Below are 22,541 nucleotides of genomic sequence, written 5' to 3' on the forward strand. Positions count from 1 at the left end.
ACAACACTACATAAAAATTTTGTATGTAAATAGTTTTATATAAACTTTGTTTCTTATTGGTGATATAATTTTATCTTTTACAATTTTTGAAACTTAAATTCAATCTTTCTTAGAGAGTGGTTAGTGAGGTCGTATTCGTATACCCTAGCTTGGAGACATAGTTGCAGACGGTGTCGATGACTTGGAGACGATGCATAGTTATGTCGGTTACGATTTATAAATAAAACGTACCTATTAATAATATTAACAGACCAATTAGTAACAATAAACATAGTACTGCGGCAGTTTGCGGAAAAATTTAAAAAAAGCAATCTGCTTTCGAACCTACAGAGAACCCCTGGTAACGGAGTTTATTGCTCACCCAGCAATCATGGAAGGGGCATAAAATTGTTTATGACTTAAGAATATATATATATTTACAAAAAATTTGTTAAAATCATGATTATTCGCCCAGGTGGAGTTTTGGTGAGGAAATTCTTGAAGAATTCTCTAGCAATTATAAATCTATTCATTTAATTACCTAACTAAAATAATTTCGATATGATCCTATAAGTAGGTGAGTAAGTTTACACACATACAAGAGTACACAGCAACAAATCAAAACAAGTTTGGAATGTAAATTAATCTTGATAATCTTGTAATAATATAAGCTTTTAACAATTTGGTTTAAATTTGTTTTGAACAGTGAATGTAGGTAAAAGAAAGTAAGTTATTAAGCGTATAACTTATTTTTTAAGTTCGTTAACCCCAAGCGCTTTAAAGGAAGGAAAGCGGTGACTTAGGAGCGAGATCTCATTGGTGTGCATTCAAGTTATACACTTCCTGTTTACACGAATATTCATGGCATATATATAAAAAAAAACTATATAAAAGTAATTATAGCATAAGTTAGGCAAAATAACTTATTTATAATTACCAAAGTAGACCAAATAAGATTTGAATTGACACTTGCAAAAAATATATTATGTCAAAAGCTCACGAAAACTGGCAGGATACAATGTACACAAGGTACAGTCAACAGCACATCAACCTACCCAAATTCATTGCAATCTCGCCGCTATTACCGCGCTATAGAGGTACATGCAGGGTCAAATGATGTGCTGTTGACTGTACATCGGCAAAAAATTTCGTTCTCATACAACTTATTATATTATATTCGTTATTCAGAATATTCTCACTCTTTTTGCTTTACAATAATCCATTGTAGTCAAGGAGGATATTGGGAGAAGAAATAGTTGGATTGAAAACGGAACTCTCTCTCTATCTCATCTGAGCGTATATCTCTCTCTCACCTGAGCGTATATCTCATTTTCCCGGTTACTTTTTCTTCGCATGGTCATCGGCACCCCTAGTTGTCAGACCATTGGTACGCATATCATCCTTGACGGCATCAAGCCAGCATTTTTTGAGTTTGTCCCAACTGGCAGAGTCAGGCGGGAGCGGCAGGCGGTTTCCTACGTAATTTGCCGGCATACGGAAGACGTGGCTAGCGCAGGCGGCACTCCAGGAGTGTCACGGAGATGAAGACTAATAGGACAAAATAAATTATGCGAAAAAAGGAATTACCGTACAGGAGTTTTGCATGAACAATCCGTATAACACATAAGTACAATACATATAAGTACATAACACATAAGTACATAACATACATAAGTACAATAATGATGTAAATTCGTCCTCCTAATTTTTAATATATGTATAAGACCTATATTTGTTAATTGACGTCCTTGGAGAAAAGGCTGCGGTGAAGTTTGTTGCGCCGCTTCTTCTTCACCTGCGCTTTGGAAGCCGGCAGTAGACTTAGTTTAAGTAATTTTTGACGTCAATAAGTGATGTATATCATCCTAAATTGAATTTGAATTTGTACCGTCCTTAGAACTTCACAACTTTTAAATGAGTCTGTAAATTGTTCTATTTAAATTACCACAAACCTTGACCAGACAACCTCGCATTCGATACAATTCACCCATTTCCCCACCAAGGACCAAACGAACGGAAAAACCGCATCAAACTTGGCAACCACACATTACTCGGCAGGCGGCCTACCGTGAAATGAGGAGTTGTGGACTTCCTCCACTCAATATTTTTTACTTGCGACAATACATATTTACTTTACGTAAACGTTACCACATGATGATTGTGTTTGATCGTAACGATGTCTTTGTACGACGTGCGTATGTATTGTATGTATAATGATTTATTAGAAAACAAAACGTATAAAACAAAAGTTACGTATTATTTTGGGTTTGTAAAAAAAATCTTGTTGTAACCAATCCTTTTGAGGCCATATTTTATCTTTTCTAACATCATCTGTCTTCTCTGTAATTCTTGCATCGATATCCCCAAGACAGCAAAACCACATAGTGCAGGTATAAACTATAAAATGTGGATAACTTGTTACAAAATAGAATTCAATCTGTATGTGAACCACCTACGATATTAAATCTAGAAAAACACCAAATCGATTTATAAAACTAAATAAATTGTTTTGAGGTAACCGTTCCGGCTCAGTGCACACTCAACCTGACAATGGGTAAGTGTGCCTCAGCTTATGCGGGCCAAACCAAAAAGAAAGTATCACATTGTGTGGCTATGACACAATCTAGTTTGGCGGTAATGCGTTACGCAATATAAGTATTTCGATCGCATCCATCATGTTTACGATTATATTGTGTTATGTCAAAGAAATACGTGCGATTTTTGGATAGTACTCAGGTTAAAAACGTCAAAATGGAGCGCCGTTTTGACGTATTTAACCTGCACAGAAAAACTCAAAGTAATACCTATTATTTGGTATAGACGTCAAGGGCGCGCCGGTTAAAATCAACGTCAAATTTGACAGTGCAACTCACCCAAAGGTTCGGTGGAATCGCTCAAAAGCTGACAATTTCTCTATAGATAAACATCCAAGACCCGGGCTAATCAGAAAAAGATCATTCTCCATCATGACCCGAACGGGGATCGAACCCGGGACCTCTCGATTCAGAGGCAAACACTTTACCACTGCGCCACCGAGGTCAACAAAATATTTGGATAGTATAAAAGTAATAAATATAAAATCAACTCTTAATTCTGATTTATTACATATTGTAGCTTTTCTCCCGGAAAGCATAGAAAATTATCTGGCCAAGTTATGTTCAACAACAATTATTTTATATCAATAAAATTGACTATCGTTTCCCAGCATGAATGAATCGCCAATTCATAAAAATCATTATTAACTAGCCAAATAGTAATAACGCCAAACACAGTTTAGAAAACTCCAGGTTAATCGGCTTGTTTAACCTTTTAAACCTGCGTGTAACGTTAACTATTATGGATATATAGGGATGCAGTGAAATTTAACATCTAAAATATCGATATTTAATCATGACACGACATTTAGCGAAATATCTGAATAGTTGTCTATGCAGTTAAAATTTTCTTTATTTTGAAAGCTAAAGCTGTCAATTTCTCGAATTAATTAAACAATAAAAAGTTATAATTAATCCCGTGTAAATTGATAAGTCTTAATATTAACAAGCTTTTTTTTATAAATATCGATATCGACATTTACATTGACTATCCAATTATATTTTCTATAAGTATTAATTGATATAAACTTTTCTTTAATCACAAATATTATATTACAGCATAACGACAGTTAGATATAGTACATAAAGATATTATCGTTGCGGCTATCTTTCTGAAATCTATCTTATAGCAATCAATACTTGCCTTAGTTGTAACATCACTCATTGAGTAACTTGATTTAAACTTACGCGAGAAATTGATATTACTAATGAAAAAAATGCGGATCGCTCATCTTGAAACTATAGTCGACTTTTCCGTGGATAAACACGTGCAAGTTACCCGTATTTATTAAATAAAAGTTATTAAGCGTTACAATTTTAATATAATTTATAATAATACACAGTATATAATAATGATTTTGTCACACACACAATTTCTTTTTCATCTAAGCACTATCCTATTTTTTCTTGTCCGCATCCGCACGCTTTTCAGAATTTTTAGTAATTACCCCATTGGCACGCCTAGCCTCCTTGACGACATTAAGCTAGCACTCTATTGGTCTACCAGGGCCAGGCGAGATAGACGTGCAACATTTGTGCCACGCACATTTTGCTACGAACTCCTGCAGTTACGAGTAGAAAATACCTATTGTAACTGTATCTATATAGGCTTCCTCTAAATATAGGCTATATAAAAAGAAATGAAATATAACTCTTTAGCTTTATTCAAAGTATCTAAAATAGTTAATTACTGTACTTCCACATTATGAGATTTTGATCAAATTCTTAATTATAATTTAGGTGTATTTATTTGAGTAAAAAACGATTTCACATAAAAACAGAAACAAAGTTGCTTATGCTAATATCACGTTTGTAAAGAATTATACCTATAAATATTTATCAACAGAATTCTTTAGTAATAAATTTTTATTTGACGAAATATTTTGCATGAAATCATGGAGCTATATTCTACATTGGTTCATCAAATCGTAAACAAAAGAAACGTTATAAAAGTCTTTGCCGTTAATCGATTCTGCAAATCTTTGTTTTAAAAATAAATATGAAAGTAACGAACAGAAAAGTAAACGATCTTTTATCCGATATATATATATATACATATATTTGATAATAGGTACGGTGGAAATATATTTATTTTATCTATTAGTGAAAATTAAGAATAGAGCAAAATAAACAAAATTAACTATATACATTGTGTAACCCTTAAAAAAATTACCAGAGGAAATCTATAAAATAATGCACTTTATAACGTCATTTTGCTTATCTTAAATTGGATTTTGAAATAAAAATAGAATACTTAAATTAATATTTCCGTGTTCGTTGAAGCGGTAATTGCGAATAAAGGGCCACGGAGGAAGCGTTTTATAAAAATTTCGCTAGTTATTGATTGGATAGTATTTTATAATAATAATTAAAATATTCATTCTACTGTGGGTATGTTTTGTAATGTATGCCATATTGCGAATTTTATACACGATAATGTTGAGTAGGCACCCTTTTCTTTTATGTTTTAACTTTTAGTTTATAAGTACTTTAGTATTCGCGGAAGGCCAGCGTCCCGGTTCACGCCAGGACACAATGCTGAGCGAAATCAATTTTAGTGTAGTATTTTTCTTAAACATTGTAAACAGGTACCACATAAATATATTTTTTTATTTATTTCTTTCTAAATTTAAATTTTAGAGCTAATATTATTTAGCTTTTTTTTCAAAACATCGTAAAAGCAAGCAGTCATTTCAAATGCTCGTTTATCTCTTGAAATATAATCTAATTTCGGTTTAAGCGTGATGGCAGCAGCTTCTGATGAAGCTAATGAAGTTACTTATAGGTTCTGGCAATACAAGATTGCCAGAACCTATAAGTAACTTCATCAACCTATAAGCCAGTGGTATAGCGCTTTCGTGTTTGTCATAGACATATGTGTTTGTTATGACGACCTCGGTGGCGCAGTGGTAAAGTTCTGCCACTGAACCGAGAGGTCCCGGGTTCGATCCCAGGTCGGGTCATGATGGAAAATGATATTTTTCTGATTGGCCCGGGTCTTGGATGTTTATTTATATATGTATCTATTTATAAAATATAGTATCGTTGAGTTAGTATCCCATAACACAAGTCTCGAACTTACTTTGGGGCTAGCTCAATCTGTGTGATTTGTCCTAATATAGACACGTAAAGAGGAAGATTATCGCGAAATTCCTGATTTTTTCATTTCATTACTTGAATTTAGAAGAAACTCTGTTTAAAAGATATACTTACCTATTTTCTGTTAATGCCATTTTCTGGATCTACCCAGAAATGCGTCTTACATTTTTGTCCACGATTTCGGCCTTGCACCTACGAAATGTCTTCAAAATTTTACCCAAATATCACAATATCAATATCAATCATACGATTGATTAACATATAGCACGCATCCAAACATTGGCATTTATAATATTAAGATGCTCTTTCCGCGGCCCACGCGACGGTAAACGGAAGCGATCGCGGTGTGTGACGTCACAGCGCAGCACGAGACGCCGCGCGCGCGCATGACTTTCGCTTTTCACTGCCAAGGCTTGGCGCCGAGTAGCGGCATTTTGTTTGTGTACTACATACTTGTATGCAAGTGTTTATGCATGCCGGATTTATAACATATATATATATATATATATGATAGCTCAAGGCTATTTTTTATAAATATAACACTTGAATTACGAATAACATCGACAATCAGCTAACTAGTTGCGTATTACATAGAAATAGTAAATGCGTTAGGGTATACGTATTGACGTATATAACACGGGTCTATGATCATAACAGGACAGAGTTGCAAGTCAAATAAGTATGAGAGATTATCCATATATGAGAAAAAACGAATTATTGCTAAGGAATCCTTCAGAAAATTCAGAAAAGAAAAACTTTTGGTAAGAAAATCAATATAAATTTTTCCTGACCTCAGAATCAGTTTTCCAAGTAACTCATGTTCGATCTGACTGACCTTCCATCTCCCTCTCTACAGGTATGGATCTGCGTGTGTCTCGCTTCCACACTGGCTGCGCCGGCGCCGAAGCCGTACCCCTTGAAGTTGGACATCATTGACCTGGCCGCCATCAGCAGAATGACCCCACAGCAGCTCGAGAGGCTAGCAGAGGGGCTGGCCGCTGAAGAGATCATGAGGTAACGTGATGAGTTCCTCTTATAGTGCTCGGGTCAAAATGCCCAACAAAAGCGGAGTCCCCGTATAATTATATATATCGGATCACAATCATAACCTTTGATATACTTTTTGACTATGTACATTATGTACTTTAATATGTTATTATAAAAAAAAAAATTATAAGAAACAATAATGGTAAGCCCTTCTGGCATGATGGGGACCAACACTGTTCAAATGAGTTTCTTTCGGCATTTCTTCTCAGCAGTGGTCGCTCCGAAATGCAAGTAGTTTGTAGCTTGTGAGAAATAACTATTTAATAAAAAAATTAACGTGAAAAAGTGCCTGTGAAGGTCTAATTTCTGATTAAATCATTTGAATTTTAATTAAAATTCGAAATGTTTAAACCAGGACAAAGCGATCGTCAGCCCAGGCCCTCGCTAGCGCAGTGGTGTCCAAAGCATCGTCAGGGCTGAATTCGAAGGTCAGTCTGCTGGGCCAGGCGTCAGCAGGAGTAGCTACGCTGGTGGCGTCAGCGTCTAGCAAGACTGCCCATGATGACCATGGTTATTCATACGAGCCTGTAAGTGTTGCAAGTTTATGTTCGACTAGCTTTTACCCACAACTCCGTATGTGAGTAGAAATCCGTTTCCCTTGGGAATTTCAGGAAATCCCTTCTTAGTGCTCCCCTACACTCCCCAGGGAACCTACATTCCAAATTTTAGTTTCCTACGGATAGTAGATTCGGCTGTACGTTGTCTGTCACTCAGTCAGTCAGTAACGGAAGAGTTTTATATATATTGATTGATGATGTATCTTTGTAGGCTTCCAGGGCTTCGCTTCCATGCGAATATCGGGATATAAGTACCCTATGTTATTCTAAGTTATTTCGAGAAAAAAATGTACAAAATGTTAGCATGGAAAGGTAGCAATCAATACTGTCTACCTAAATGAGTTTCTTTCGGAAAAATTTCTCAGCATAAAATTCTCATTCTCTCAGCTCACATTTTTTTCGAATTTAAAGCATGATATATGATATGATATGGCGTATGGTCCCCACCTAGAATAGGACTACTCCATATCCTCCCGTGGTTGTCGTACGAGGCGGTTAAGGGACACACAGCCTAGGCTGCTCCATGGAAATAATATTGACAGGCAACAATATCATTTCCATGGAGAGTTTAAGTCAGGCAGGCGGCCGGTTATTCTCATATTCAGATGAGATATTCAGATGAGAAATATAAGAGCCTCTAATTAAATAGCTAAAGTCAGAGATAATAAAAAGTCACACTCTCAGATTTCACCGAAATACGATGAAAATAACCGCCATTAAAATGATTAATCACACCTGGTTTATTATTAGATATAAAAATTGCACTTAAATTACAAGCGAAAGTTATACCAATGAGAACCAGTCGAAAAATACTATTTATCAATATGTTCATTGTATTTGCTGGTTGCTGTGCCCACCCCCTGCTAATATGTTCCTCTTCTCGACCCAAAGGTTGGCTGGAAGGGATTGCTGAGCAATAAGTCCTTTTTTAAGTAATAATTCTTTGTGTACCTAATGTGTTTATGGGCAATAAAGTTCATTTATTTATTATTATTATTATTATTGGTTTGTTTTTAATTTATCTGACAAAAACATAGTTTAATCGCACACTAATAGCACCTATATGGTTATATGCCATAGAGGTGCTATATAGCACCTATTGATTAAACTGTGTGGTTCTGTTGATAATGTTGTATAACTTTCCCTTTACATGGTTGTAATGGCATGTCTAGGCACAGCACATTATCTTCCCAAAAAAAAAAAACTTATTTTTGACGACATCAAGCCAGCATTTCTTGGGCTAGATCCTTCTACTAGGGTCAGACGGTAGTGACATAGTGAAACATTTGTTCCCAACGCAATTTTCCGGTTTACGCAAGACGTTTACTATTCATAGCTATAACCATTCTACTAATTTAATTTAATTACATTAATTTCTACAGCACAGTGAAAAATACGACTACTGGGGATTGAAGAAGTCAATCTTCTACACGCTATTCCAAGCCGTAAAGGCGATCACGGGAGGAGTGACCATCCTCAAAGGGCAGCTGATCAAGGGAGGCGGGGCCCTAGCAGCGACTCTCGGCAAGGTCATTTCAGTCAAGGGTGATGCTGTCAGCAACTTGGGCAAGAAGATTGTTAGTTCAGCTGCTTTGATTCAAAAGAAGCCGCATTGTAAGTTTGTTTAAATTTTTTATTTTATATATTTAACCCAATTTAACCTACCGTAACAGAATGCATATTCAAATTTTTGTCGGTGAATTATTGATGTCGTAAAGGATGATATGCGTGCCAACGGTCTGACAACTAGACATGCCGATGTAGACGAAAAATACCGTGTGACATGGAGACGAAAAAATAGGAAAACGAAACTTCAACTATAACTAAAAAATCTGACGCTCAATGACTTAGGAAGAAACTAGGAAATCGCTCAGAAGGAGAGCACGATGAGAGAGAGAGAGAGAGAGAGAGAGAGAGACATAAAGCATATTCTGATACTACAGGTAATCTTTTTATAATAAATATAAAATAACAAATTTAATATGTTTCAAATGGTTTTTAAAGATACCATATCAGGTTTCATCCCTTACTTGACCACAAGAGTTGCGAGGACACGTTGAACCTACGGGGTTATTGGTAGAAGATTGCTATCCTATCGCTGATGAGAAGAATTTTCAGAAAAAAATGTTTGATTGCGTAAAAAGTCTGAATAGAAATGTCAATTCAGGGGTGGATTGAATAGGCATACCACCCTGGGCACAAATTTTATCTATGCCCACGTTTTCTATCACTTTTGTTTCCCATTCACTTTAGTTTATTCGGATCATTCTAATACAAATATTATTAATATTTATTAGTACCTACATATATAGTTGAACGCTTACATTAAACTTAATTCTGACAACTTTTTATAATTAAATATGTACTGCTAATAAACTTCACGTTGAAATATTCTCTTGTTGTGCATTATTATGTAATGTTTGAATATTTGACTTTTCATTAGAAAGGAATTTGTAAAGATTATTTGTATTATTGCAAATTAATAACCAAGCTCACGTATGGTCCACCACAATTATGGTCTTTTAACAGATCTCGGACAAATGAATGCATTAGCACAGATTATACAATGAAAGTGCGATGACTTGCGTCCATCATCAACAGGCGATAATTAAAAAGTCATATTTTGTGGTATATATTAGCTTATGCTAGGCAAATCGATGTGAATTTCATTATAAATAATAACACGATAGATTCTAGACATCAATGATGTTAATATTTTCTTATGATTTCATACTAATATTATAAATACGAAAGTCTGTCCGTTTGACACGCTTTCACATCTAAACTATCTATTCCGTATTTTAAATGACCTGAAATTAAACACAGGCTACCGCAGGCGTAGTTGCGAGCACCAGCTAGTCTAAAATTGTATTGCAGTAATGCAATAAGTAAATAGAAAACGTAAACAAAAAATAAATCTCCACAACTAATATCAAATATTTTTCCATTCCAGCCACTCCTGTATACGGTCCGCCCCCGCCGCCTCCTGCGCACGTAGAATACGCCCCTCCGAGCGCATATGGCGGGCCAACTGCGCCTGCGCACTTCTCCCACTCAGCGCCTTCCGTACCCACAGGCTTTGCTGGGCACAAGTATCCCGCGCATTTAGACGGTAAGAGAAAAATTTATACATACATCTTATAAAATAACAAATACTGCTACTCTTTATAAACTATAAGCAAAGTTTACACGGTTGCTAAACATTACGGCCATATTTTACAAATAATAATAAGATCAAAAAATCTGGAATCGAGCGGGAATGGAACCCATGCCCCTGTCTAGCCGTTAACCGTTTAAATTACGGACATACATTTACGGATAGTATTTTCTCTAAAAATGGGAATAAATTTGGAATATATTCGATGTAAGCTGTAATCGCCGTGATCGTCGTCATATATTTGGGCAATTGAGTTTGGCAATACACGCAATCAAGCCATGTGTCCACATTAAACTATGGCAGTTACACGATATGTAATGTATTAATGCTGAGATAATGTGCGAGCCAAATTAGCCGTATAGACTTTCGGCTTCATTCATAATATCGGTAAATTTTTGTGTATTTACATATCAGATGCAGATTAAATTTAACTTTTTTTTCATATTTAATAACACTCCATAATATATTTCAATATATTTATTTTATTATATTTGTGTGGAAGGCTAACAACTTCAACTGACATAAGCAATCATTTCAAGTACACATTACTCAATTTTTATAAATAAAATTCGCGTATCTCAATAATAAAGACACATCTCCTCGGTGGCGCAGTGGTAAAGTGCTTGCCTCTGAACCGACAGATCCCGGGTTCGATCCCCGGTCGGGTCATGATGGAAAATGATCTTTTTATGATAGGGGTCTTGGATGTTTATCTATATATGTATATGTTATAAAATATGGTATCGTTGAGTTAACACAAGTCTAAAACTTACTTTGGGGCTAGCTCAATCTGTGTAATTTGTCCTAATATATTTATTTATTTATATTTATTTATTAAAGATAGACAGCTTATACATTCTGTCGTGACCAATTATGGCTAACACAATATAGAGTTATCGCTACGATAGAAGGCAATATGTGTGTGTATCTTTTAATAAGAGTATGGTCACATTGTTTTTGTCGGCGATAATAGTGCCCGCGTCTGCACAGCGCGGATTATATTTGGTTTCATTGATTGAAGTGTTAGCTTAATTCAAAGATAAATTATTTAAAAAAAAAAAGGTATTCTCTATTTTCCCAAGAACTTGTACTTAAACCAAAATTATCATCAACTACCGTATTTATACTATAACTAACCACACAACAATAAAAGTCGACATAATTTACGAAAACTAATAAATCACGAACAGTCGAAGCAATTCGATATATATCTATTTCATAATACTTCGTCTATGTTAAATAAACATGCACCCGGATATGTCTGGGTGATTAATTAAAGTCACAGTTAATCAAAACTTAAAGTACCTACACACAATATTAATTAGAATGATTTATTGATGATAAAACGTAAGGTTACTTTTATATTACCGGATACCTCTCCGATGTGACAGGGTAACTTATTGGCATATAAAGAATCTTCATAATCGGTATTAACATTATTTGCACGATTAATAAAAATTGTAATGAATCTAATACTAATACGAGTATTATCAATGCGAAAGTTTGTGAGGATGTATGTATGTCTGTTACGTGTCAACGGCCACAATGTGATAAAATATAGTAAAACTTTTTTATGCCTAGAAATCCTATACTATACTATAGGAGTACAATTGGTCGTGTTCAATACAATCAAAAACACACGAATCGTTCTGCCTGAATAAACACAAATTCTACTTCGTTGTGATTTCATTTCCATTTTACAATATTCGGGCAAAGTAATTGTATAACAACAAAGACACTTTCAAAATGTCCCAAGCATGTACAGGATTCACCAACAAAAGTGCATAAATTATACAAAAACTTAAAACAACAACGACCGCGCGTATAAAATGTAGGTCATTACGTAACAAGGTTAAAAGTTCCCAAAACATTTTGTACACCGGAACTAGAGATGCGCGTAACACTTCCACAGATTTTGTAACAAGTATGTCTATTACACAAGCAAGGTTGCGTACTGACCGGGACATTCGTTTATCCGTACTAATATTAGAAAGAGAAAAGACGTGTGTTTTTGTTTATTACTGACAACTCGTACGTTTTATGAAATTTGGCACAGAATAAAAAAAAAACACATTTTAAATATTGAAAAACAAAATATAAATAAAAAAATATATAATATTAATCTTTATATTAGTCTGGCTGTCTTGCTGTTCGCGATAAATTCAAAAACTACTGCACGTATTTTCATGCGGTTTTCACCAATGGATAGAGTGATTCCTGAGGAAGGTTTAGGGTTATAATTTATTATGTTTTTACACGAAGCCGGGATAGGCCGCTGTAAAATATTGTATTTAATGCAAAAAATTGCCTGTTCATCTTTGATAGTCCTAACATAGGTTTAGTGATAATTCAGTAACTTACTAGATTAAATGATACGGAACAGGAAAAGGAGTATAATTTTTAAATCTCTATAAAGCCTAGAAGCTTCCATCTCATTATGATATAAATGAGAGAAAGCACACCACAATGACAAGTCAATGAGCCTAATTACATCAATTAAGGCAAACATTGAAAGTATTAAGTAGGTAACTATGAGATATTCTAGCTACCTGGGATCTGCGCCTGCGACTGTATTTTCTATGGAAATAGGACCTTAAATTTTTATATAAGTACACGAAATTTTAAATTCTATTAAAAGTAAACGATGATAAAAATAGAGTTAAATCAAATTCAGTTAAGTTAAATTCAGTTTTCATGATATGGATAAAACGTGAGATTGGAATAAAGAATTTCAAATTTCAAAAATTTAATATGGTAGTGTACCTTCTTAATAATTGAAAGGCCTAAGACAGACACACAGCGGAGGCGTATAAATATAGGTATATAAAGTGTCTAAATTTGTACCTTTTCGAATACTAAACTTTATAGCTTTTTCGTATGATACTCGTATATACGCATGTTGTGTTAGGTTATGACAACACGTGTATTATATAATAGACTGGCTTAACTTCATTAGGAATTGAAATAAAAACTGAAATTACCTGTAATTCAAGCTTAGATTTATTTAATACAGGAAACTAATGGACGCCAATAAATAAATAAATAAATAGTGCCACATAAATCTAAATTCAATTTCAATATATTATTTTTCCAAACTTTAGATTGAAAATTGTTTTATAGAAATGAATTGAATTCTATCAAAAAATTGGGACAAATTTTCCATGATTTAGAATTTTACAATATTTTGACTCTTCTCTAGAATTCTTAGTTGCATTCACCGCCACGACGACGCTCTGAACCTCTGACTCCGAAATTTCGAATTTAAACATTGAAACCCTACATAAAATATAATATACGAGTAAAAAGGTTACATATTTCGGAAATTTACGCACGCGTTAGCCGTTCTATATTTTTTAACCGACTTAAATGTCTTTTCAGTTGGTTGCGATTAGACTTTAATTTTTTCGTCGAGGTTTTTATGAAATTTTGAATTGAAAACTTTATTTTTCAGAGGTGATAGCGATATCGTCAGTGACAGGGGACCGCGAATCATATCGTGAACCCATACCCATCCCCTCTCCCTTCCTCTGGGAGAAATACTATGATCTGGTTAACGCATTTTGGTAAGAATACAGACCCATTTCGGTCGAAGGCACACTCTTTCTAGAGATCTGATTTCAAATAACCTTATATTTTTCTCTCTTGAGAAGTAATTTCAATTGTTTTTTCGTTCTTTATTCTTTATTCAAATTCTTCATTATACCTACAATTATGATTTTCTGAATTTAAAGATTGTTCTGGAATGCTTGAAGCATATATTTTCATGAAAGTTTAAATCTTGTGGCATAATTTACTTTAATAAATTAATGTCGATCACTTCTTCTTCTCACAATGATTTGACTGCTGATTATACATATTGAAGTTGTCTGACAAATTCTTCTGTTGATCACTTTTAAAAATGTTTGTAAATATGAAAATAAAATGTTATAACATTCCATGTTTTATATAAATAGCTTCTTCTTCTATGCGTGTCGAAGCTCTCCAACTATTATATTTTTCCAACTATTTGTATAGTTGTCATAGCATAAAGTACATAAATATTATGAATGACGCACGTGCAAACTGACGCACAAACTTGGTTTCATTCTTTACCATGAAGCATCGGAGCTCAGAATCCGCTTTTCTACTATTTCTTCTTCATTGCACACGGTTTTCGGCTTCCTTAGATGCCAGACCGTTGTCACACACTTTGGGCTTGTCTCATTGGAAGAGGCATGCCAGCCATTAGATTTACGAGTATAATATCTAGATCTGGGTATTTAGACTGTTTCTTTCTTATCGTGTGTGTTATTGCTAACACTGGTACCAGATTTAAGTCATCAGAAGGCATGAGGTAACAAGCAATTAGATATACACTTTTGAACTGAACAATAAGCTAGAGCGAATACTAGACGGAAATAACTGGTACAAAATGTTACACCCAGATAAATCATTTCGTCAAGTATCAGGCAGTTAGACTTTTTAATAAGTTACCTGTGGACTTTAGATTTATTCCAAAGTTATCACAATTCACGACCACTGAGCAACGGTACGGTGCGTAAATAGAAAAATGTTTTATAGTGGAGGAATTCTTAAATTATAATAAATAACTTATGTAATTTCAAACATATTTCTTATTGTTTTCATGAATAATGTACGTAATAATTATGAACTACGTAAACTGTACGGATATTTTCCTTCAGCAGAAGCAAGTGGTGATTTTTGAACTCGACAGCATTCGAATCTGGGAGATATCGATCACAGGCGTCTTATCCACTATATGTGGTCAACCTTCAACACAGATATTGTTGTACCACAACACTTCAAGTCCTGTAAACCACACATTTTAGTCTTTTTAAGTTTCCCTCGTTTATTTTTAATGAATTCTCTCTACTACGAAATGACCTCCATACTTTAGCTAAATCTTATTAACATACGTCTACTTTCCCTTTCAAACGGAAACTAATATTTTCGTGTTGACGAAACGACGCATGCGCCATGAATTTTTTTCTTCAAATATCGACATGCTGTACTTTTGCTATGGTTTGGTTACCCAATAACTTCTTGACTATATATACAATTTGAAAATTGCAAATTGTATGATATGAATACGAAATAAGGTTTTGTAACACACGTGAATATACCACAAAAAGTGTCATCTATTTTTCCGCATTTTCGTAAAAATTGTACCCTCACAATATTTGGGGCAAAAACACATTTTTTTATATGTATATGTATGTTTGTAACCCGATAACTTTCGAACCGTTGGTCTGAATTTGATGAAATTTAAAAGGTATGTAGGATCTGTCAATAGGGTATTACAAATTGAAAATGTAAGAACAGTGTAATTGGCGTGTAATGAGGGAATATGTTTTCGGTTTGACATTGCGATTTGCTTTGTATTTCCATAGATATTTTGCACAGATTTAAAAACATGATATTTTGGATAGCACATAAAGTTGTTTTGACGTATGATTACGCGGAAGACACAAGAGATTGCAAATTATTTATGCAGCCCGGCGCTGGCCGAGATTTAGGTTCCTTACACTAAATATCATAATACTATATCTCCTCAGTGAAAGTATATTATATCATCGTCTAGCTGAACCGGTGGCGAATGGATCCGTTTATGAAATCCTTCTGAAATAATAGCTATTCTGTTGTAAGCCTAGAGATATTATATATTTATAATGTAATTAACATTTTGAACGATAAGAAACTGGATTGAAATGTGATGTGTTCGCAACTACCTTAAAACAATGTACATTTTAATCATGATGTAGAAACATAAGAAAATTTTTATGATAGCCCAAAGTAGCAACAAAATTACTGATTTAATTGATATATAAAAAATAGTTTTTATTATTTTTATTTTTTCATACACCTAGGAATAAAGCCGTGTACATATATACAGACTTGAGTTAAAGTTTCGAACTGACTGAACCAAACATGATTCGCTTCGGGTGCATACGCACCACCAGCTTCACAGCGTTAGGTGGATACACACCAGAGACGGTTCAGCCCGAGGTCACCTCGTGACAGATAACTATTATGTACTTTTACTGTTATGTTCTTTCTGGTGTTCTTCCGGTGATGTGAACTTGAGGTCAGATGCAAAACTCTCCCTTTTAAAAATATCTATTTTATTATTATATCATATTTTTTATTCGCAATCGATTAATTGACATTTTAACACTTTGACATTTAAATTAATTGAATACATACATGGAATTGTTAGGTACCGTATCCGTAGTACCTACTAATTCCATGAATATATGTTAAAAGATGAAGTTTTTATTACATTTAAAAAAAGAAATTGTTGCAGATTTTGTGGTCAATAAGATGTGCAGATGTACAGCATATGCTTACTATCTTGCCCTTAGTTGATATTCCTATTCAAAATCAAATCAATCAAAATCATTTATTCAGAAATTAGGCCCTCACAGGCACTTTTTCACGTCATATTCTAAATTGAATGATGTTTACCCAAGCTACAAACTACTAGCTCATTCAAACAGTGTTGGTCCCTATTATGCCAGAAGGGCTTACCAGCAATTTGTAGTATCATACCATATTTATAGTACCTAATCCTCTCCTTCTCAGTCGTATACTCCTGACGGAGTGGTCGTGGTTATGGATCATCCTATAATCTATACATTTAATAAAACTACAAGTGGGCTATGCAGTACAGTCAACAGCACATCAAGTTACCCTTTTTGAACCTCTATGGCGTGGTAATAGCGACGAGTTTGCAATGAATTTGGGTAGTTTTTTGTCTGTCAAAAACTGTACATAGGGAATATTAAAGAAAAATAATTATGAGACTAATAGAAGCCAAAACAGTTTTTTTTAAATTTTTGTCTGTCAAAAACTACTAAATGGAATTTGGTGCAGTTTTCAAAGTTGTATATCAGATGGCCTAACTCAAAATCATCAATTATTAATCGCGATACGTTGCCTAGAACCCAAGAGTTTTTGGCAATCGAATGATCTCAAATTTAGTTTATTATTAACAATACACACAAGACACGTGTGATTTTAATAGCTTCCCACAAAAGGCATCGGCGATGTGTGAAAGTTGTGAACGCTGCATATTTGTATGTGTATGATGGAAAGTTGTCAGGGCACTGCACCAGATCGCAATATAACCTTCTATAACGCATCGTACAGTGCACCTGTAATACAAGTAATCTATACTATTATTATAAAGAGGTAAGCATATGTGTGTATGTCAGTTTGTATGTTTGAGGCGGGTAATCTCCGAAACTATTCGGTAGTTTTCAAAAATTCAAAAATTCTTTCACCAATAGAATGGCACATTATTAATGATTGCTATAGGCTATTTTCAATATGTTATCTCAAAGTTCCCACGAGAGCGAAGCCGCGGGCATCGTCTAGTCCTACATAGATCTGTATGCAGAGCAAATATAGTAATAATAGTATAGTAAATTTTTGCACTGAATTTGTATAGGTCGATGTGCTATTTGTTTCATGACCAAAGGGTTAGATTTCGATAAATCTGTCTTATCTGAAATCGACCAAATAAAGAATTCAATCTTTAAAAATGACGTTATTGATTTAAAATATACAAAAACGTACGAGTATAATAACTTTTTACAAAAAAGTAAAACCGACATCAATATTCCGTACACTTAAAAAACATTTAAAAATCAGAATATTTTTTTAAACAAACTGGATACAGGCCGATCTGATGGACAGTGGTCACTTGAATCTAATAGTCCCAATCAATTGTTGTCCTACGGTAACATTGCCCGTAAGTCTGGCAGCATTGTAATCACAAAGCCGTCAAATCAAGTAACTTTAAACGCGGGCTACAAGATTGTTCTCAATCTAAATTCAATCCAGGAACAAGAATGACCTAGTACAAGCAGTAGGTAGTAAATAAGTGTATTTGTTACACAAGAGTTACCCAACACTGACAAATAAAATAAAGAATTCGTGAAAGGCGCCTGTGACCCGCGCCAGGTTAAAATATACAATAACATGGCCAATAACTATTACGTCAATATGTATTTAACTACTTGAGTACTGTCTGTCTGTAAATAGTAGATTACTGATTTTTAACGACCTCAATTTTTTTTTCTATTGCAATACCAAAAATCAAGATCAAATAATTTATTCAAAAATTAGGACAAATTTTCTTGTTATGTATTTATATGATTTATTAATCTAATTGTCTTTTCACCTTCATTCTAGGATTCAACGTGTACCAGAATGTACCCATACACTTTTCGAACATAGGTACTACATCTATACACGCACATACTCGAATAACAACACCCTTTATGATTGAACGTAGTTTTGACACTAGATTAGTTGTAATTACTAACACTAAATTATGTAGGTAGTATAAAACACACTCAAAATGCTGGAATTATACTTATGGATAAGTAAAAAGTTCCTAATTTTTCTTTGAAATCTCTCTAATGAGTCTGTCAGAGCACTATCAAATTAATATATCATATCGATTCATTTAAATATCATAATGACTGTCAGCATTCGAGCAATTTGAGAAAAACACAAGCACACTGTATTCACGGAAGTACAAAATGAAACAGTACCTACTTCCAAACCGTAGATAGACTCTTGACTTTTTTGACTAAGACTGGAACGCTTTTTGAGACAGGACGAGGGAAACTGAACGGTTTGCACGCCGGGGTCCTATTACTGACACCGCTGGGCGGCGAGCTGGCACACAGCGAGACCCACGAAACACCCACAATGAGCCACACGCCAGAGGGCCACACGCCTCTCGACCCACCGCCATCCATCATCCACTCAGTCTACAGCGCCATCAAAAATGCATTCTCTCAAGGAACAGAATACGCGGCAGAAGACCTGACAGCCCACCAACCGCCTCCCCCACCGCAACCTGTCCCCCCCTTCAAGCCTATGACGTGGCCAGCTGTCAATTCCTACGGCGAACCGGCTACCGCTGAAGCTTATCCAGATTATGACCCTCGACACCCGCAAGGTCCCACATTTGACTACGCCGCATCCAAAAAATCCATAGTCCCGACAGCCCACGCCGTCCACAAGGGCTTGACTCCGGAGAAAATCCAAAAAATCAATCGTAACTTAAACAAATTAGCGCAATACATGAACGAAAACATCCAAAGGTCTTCAGAAGATGTTCCCACTTTTACCGGGTTGGATAAGTATACTGATATGCTGAAGAAAGGGCAGGTTCCACTATTCCCAACTCCAGTAGTGACTGATAATGAAATTGGTGTTTTGCCGGCCGACCTCCTACCCTCCGATCCCCCTACCACCACCACGACGACGACTACAACAACAACGACAACTGCCAAACCAGTCACGACGACAGAAGACAGTAACAGAAGGAAAGATGTGAAGTATATTCTGCGAGGGAACAAGATAGTTCAAGTTTGAAATGACTGACTTACCTTGACTGGAGGTAGGTTTAATGACTGACTAAGCTATATTCTATGGGAATGGTAGCTAACTCCTCTCATAATTAACATTGACGAGACATCATTCCTTTAGAACGACTATTGACTAATGAGACTTCTTCACTTGACTAATTATTTTATGTATATAGTTTATTACGCACACTTTGTATGTAATACACAAAATAACTTTATGTATATTTTAAATACATTTACCCTTTTGTATACAAGAGTATTATGTAAGTATCAACGAACATGTTTAAATTACTATAACAATTTATCAAACAAATAATTTGCGCACTAAATGTGAGTAAACCATTATTAAAATAATTTTCCTTCCTCTTGCGTTTAATAAAGAGTTCTATTGAAAGTGGATTATACTAGACAACATTGACGTTAACTTTAACTTACGCAAACTACGCCATTTTGTTTAAACGACGACAAACAGGTTAAAGTCAACGTCAAAATTGACTGGTGTAACTCATTCTAGGTTTAACCTTGTTTAATTCTACTCAAATATTAATTTGAAAACAAAAAAAAAAAAACAATTGTTTGTTTTTGAAACTATACTTACTGTAACTTTTGCTTCACCTTCATTTAAATTTATCTTCAACTTACAATATTAGATATACAACTTGTTTTTATCGACCGTATATAAATAATACCACAATATTTTTTAGATATTATCAATATATATGTAACTACTTCATTTAAAACACACATTTCATTTGAAAAACAATTTTTTACAGAAAAATAAATTTATGTTCTTACTATAATAATCTATTAGAGATAAATTTTTATAAAAATATTAATTGTGTATATTTTAATTTTTCAGAGCTCCCTGACCAAGGTGTAGTATTGGGTACAGAGGATTTGCAGCACTACTACGTTTAAATTAGAGCACAGAATCCCATATCAAATACTCGGTGATATAGAACATAGAAGAACTTAATTCTCAATTTATTTTTCTTTATTTTCTCAACCTTGTAAATATTTGTAAATTTAAATATCGAAATTAATAAATAACACAGAAAAATGCGATAATTTTAGTAAAAAAAATATTTCAGAATTGTGATTTACCAATTATAAGTAAAGACTGGGTCAATGAACTTATTTATGTAAACTCTTCTTAGTCGAAGATTAATAAACTAATATTATATCTAGTTAGAGAAATTAAAATTAATATGTTGTCAACATCAGTACAATAACTATAAAATATTTTTGTATATTGTCTTAAAATTGTTTTTATGTATTGTATATAATAATTTATATTCGGCTGGTCAGTAATTATACCAAATTGAGCAGAAAATAGCGGCAGTATTATGAAAAAAAAAAAAGTTTTTTTTAATGTATTGAGAAATGTAAACATTGGAATTTACAAAAAGTAAAGAAACGAATGTTTTTGTAAATTACATAAAATAGACGAATCGTTACAATTAAATAGAAGTAAAAGTTATACATTGAATAATGTAAGTAATTACAAACAATTAAGTACATTTGTAATGTTGTTTACATTTAAATATAAATGGAAAAATTAACAAAAAGTACATTTGTGTTGTTTACCTTTAAATATAAATGAAAAAATTAACTAAAAATGAATTTGCTAGTGAATTTGGTGAGATGTCGCGAATAGTGTGTTTTGTGTAGTTGTAAAATGCTCAAATAAAAGTTAATTTAAAAACTATATTATTATGAGAATTTGTAACATATTTTCCTATTTGTAAATAAATTATGTGAGATGGTCTTGTAAAATAAAATAAAAATTGTATAAAGTTTGAATCTATTTATTTATGTTCTTGAAATCCTTTTATAATTTACTTGATTTAGGCCCTGTTTCACCACATTCAGATAGAATATTATATTGTTATCTGACAGATAAACTAACTGCTAGATTACCTGCTACAGATTTACCTGATGTAATTGTCCAGTTAGCGCGTTTGATCTGTTACATTATAGTCTCTGGGCTTCAGTTCTGAAATTTTGAATAATAATAATTAAGTATATAATAGTTTTTATGGCCCTACCGAGTACAGGAGTATGATTTGATTTGATCGATTCCAATGCAACTCAGTTCAATCTAGGAACCTAAAATGAATCGCATTCATACTAATAATGAACTCGATGGTACGAATTTGTGATGCAGATATCAGTTTAGGTCCAACAGTGGATCGCGTTATGCACATATTGGTGGCGTTACGAGATAGTTTTATTAGTGTATGTGTTATGTTTTTGTCTAGAAAGTAGTTATGTTCCTTGGCTCACAGCATGTGTTGATTGCTCACAGTAACTAAAAGTAATGTGTGTATCTTTTATAATAAACGATAATAATAATGATAGTAGTGACCGTAGATTTTACGCGCCTACAAATAGTCACTGAGCAATGACGCTTTAAAATACATGAAATACTCATGGAAGGCGATTGAAACAGTAAACTTTTATGCAAAGTCAGTACCAAAATGTTTTATTTAAATAGTTTTTTTTCAATGAGAAACTGATTTTTTTTTTGAAATATCCACCAATAGGCAAAGCTGTGAGAAAAATGTGCCAAAATATTCATTATCTAATTCGTGTGTGTTTATGTATTTGTGTGTGTTTTGTCTAATGTGTACATAATATAACTGCTTACTAAAATCAGAATAGACAAACTCATTGATTACCTAAATGTCAACCATTGGGCCATTTAAAGAACTTCAAATTT

At 33.9% G+C, this 22,541-nt stretch overlaps 1 protein-coding gene across 3 annotated transcripts in view; it reads left to right on the plus strand.

Moving 5' to 3' along the window:
• Positions 1–21,622, plus strand: part of LOC128671362 (uncharacterized protein) — a 29,639-nt gene extending 8,017 nt beyond the window's left edge. Inside the window, exons 2-7 of one of the 3 annotated variants that reach the window (XM_053747787.1) lie at positions 6,529–6,686; positions 7,075–7,246; positions 8,659–8,890; positions 10,230–10,388; positions 13,885–13,996; positions 20,679–21,622. In XM_053747787.1, coding sequence (XP_053603762.1) covers positions 6,529–6,686; positions 7,075–7,246; positions 8,659–8,890; positions 10,230–10,388; positions 13,885–13,996; position 20,679 — 834 coding nt within the window. In that variant the 3' untranslated portion in view covers positions 20,680–21,622. Of the gene's footprint in view, positions 1–6,528; positions 6,687–7,074; positions 7,247–8,658; positions 8,891–10,229; positions 10,389–13,884; positions 13,997–19,059; positions 19,852–20,678 lie in introns of all 3 variants that reach the window. The other 2 variants (XM_053747786.1, XM_053747788.1) reach the window with 2 other exon arrangements.
• Positions 21,623–22,541: the final 919 nt, after the last annotated feature.

This window comes from Plodia interpunctella, chromosome 7 (genome assembly GCF_027563975.2).
Source record: "Plodia interpunctella isolate USDA-ARS_2022_Savannah chromosome 7, ilPloInte3.2, whole genome shotgun sequence".
NCBI classification, from domain to species: Eukaryota; Metazoa; Arthropoda; class Insecta; order Lepidoptera; family Pyralidae; genus Plodia; species Plodia interpunctella.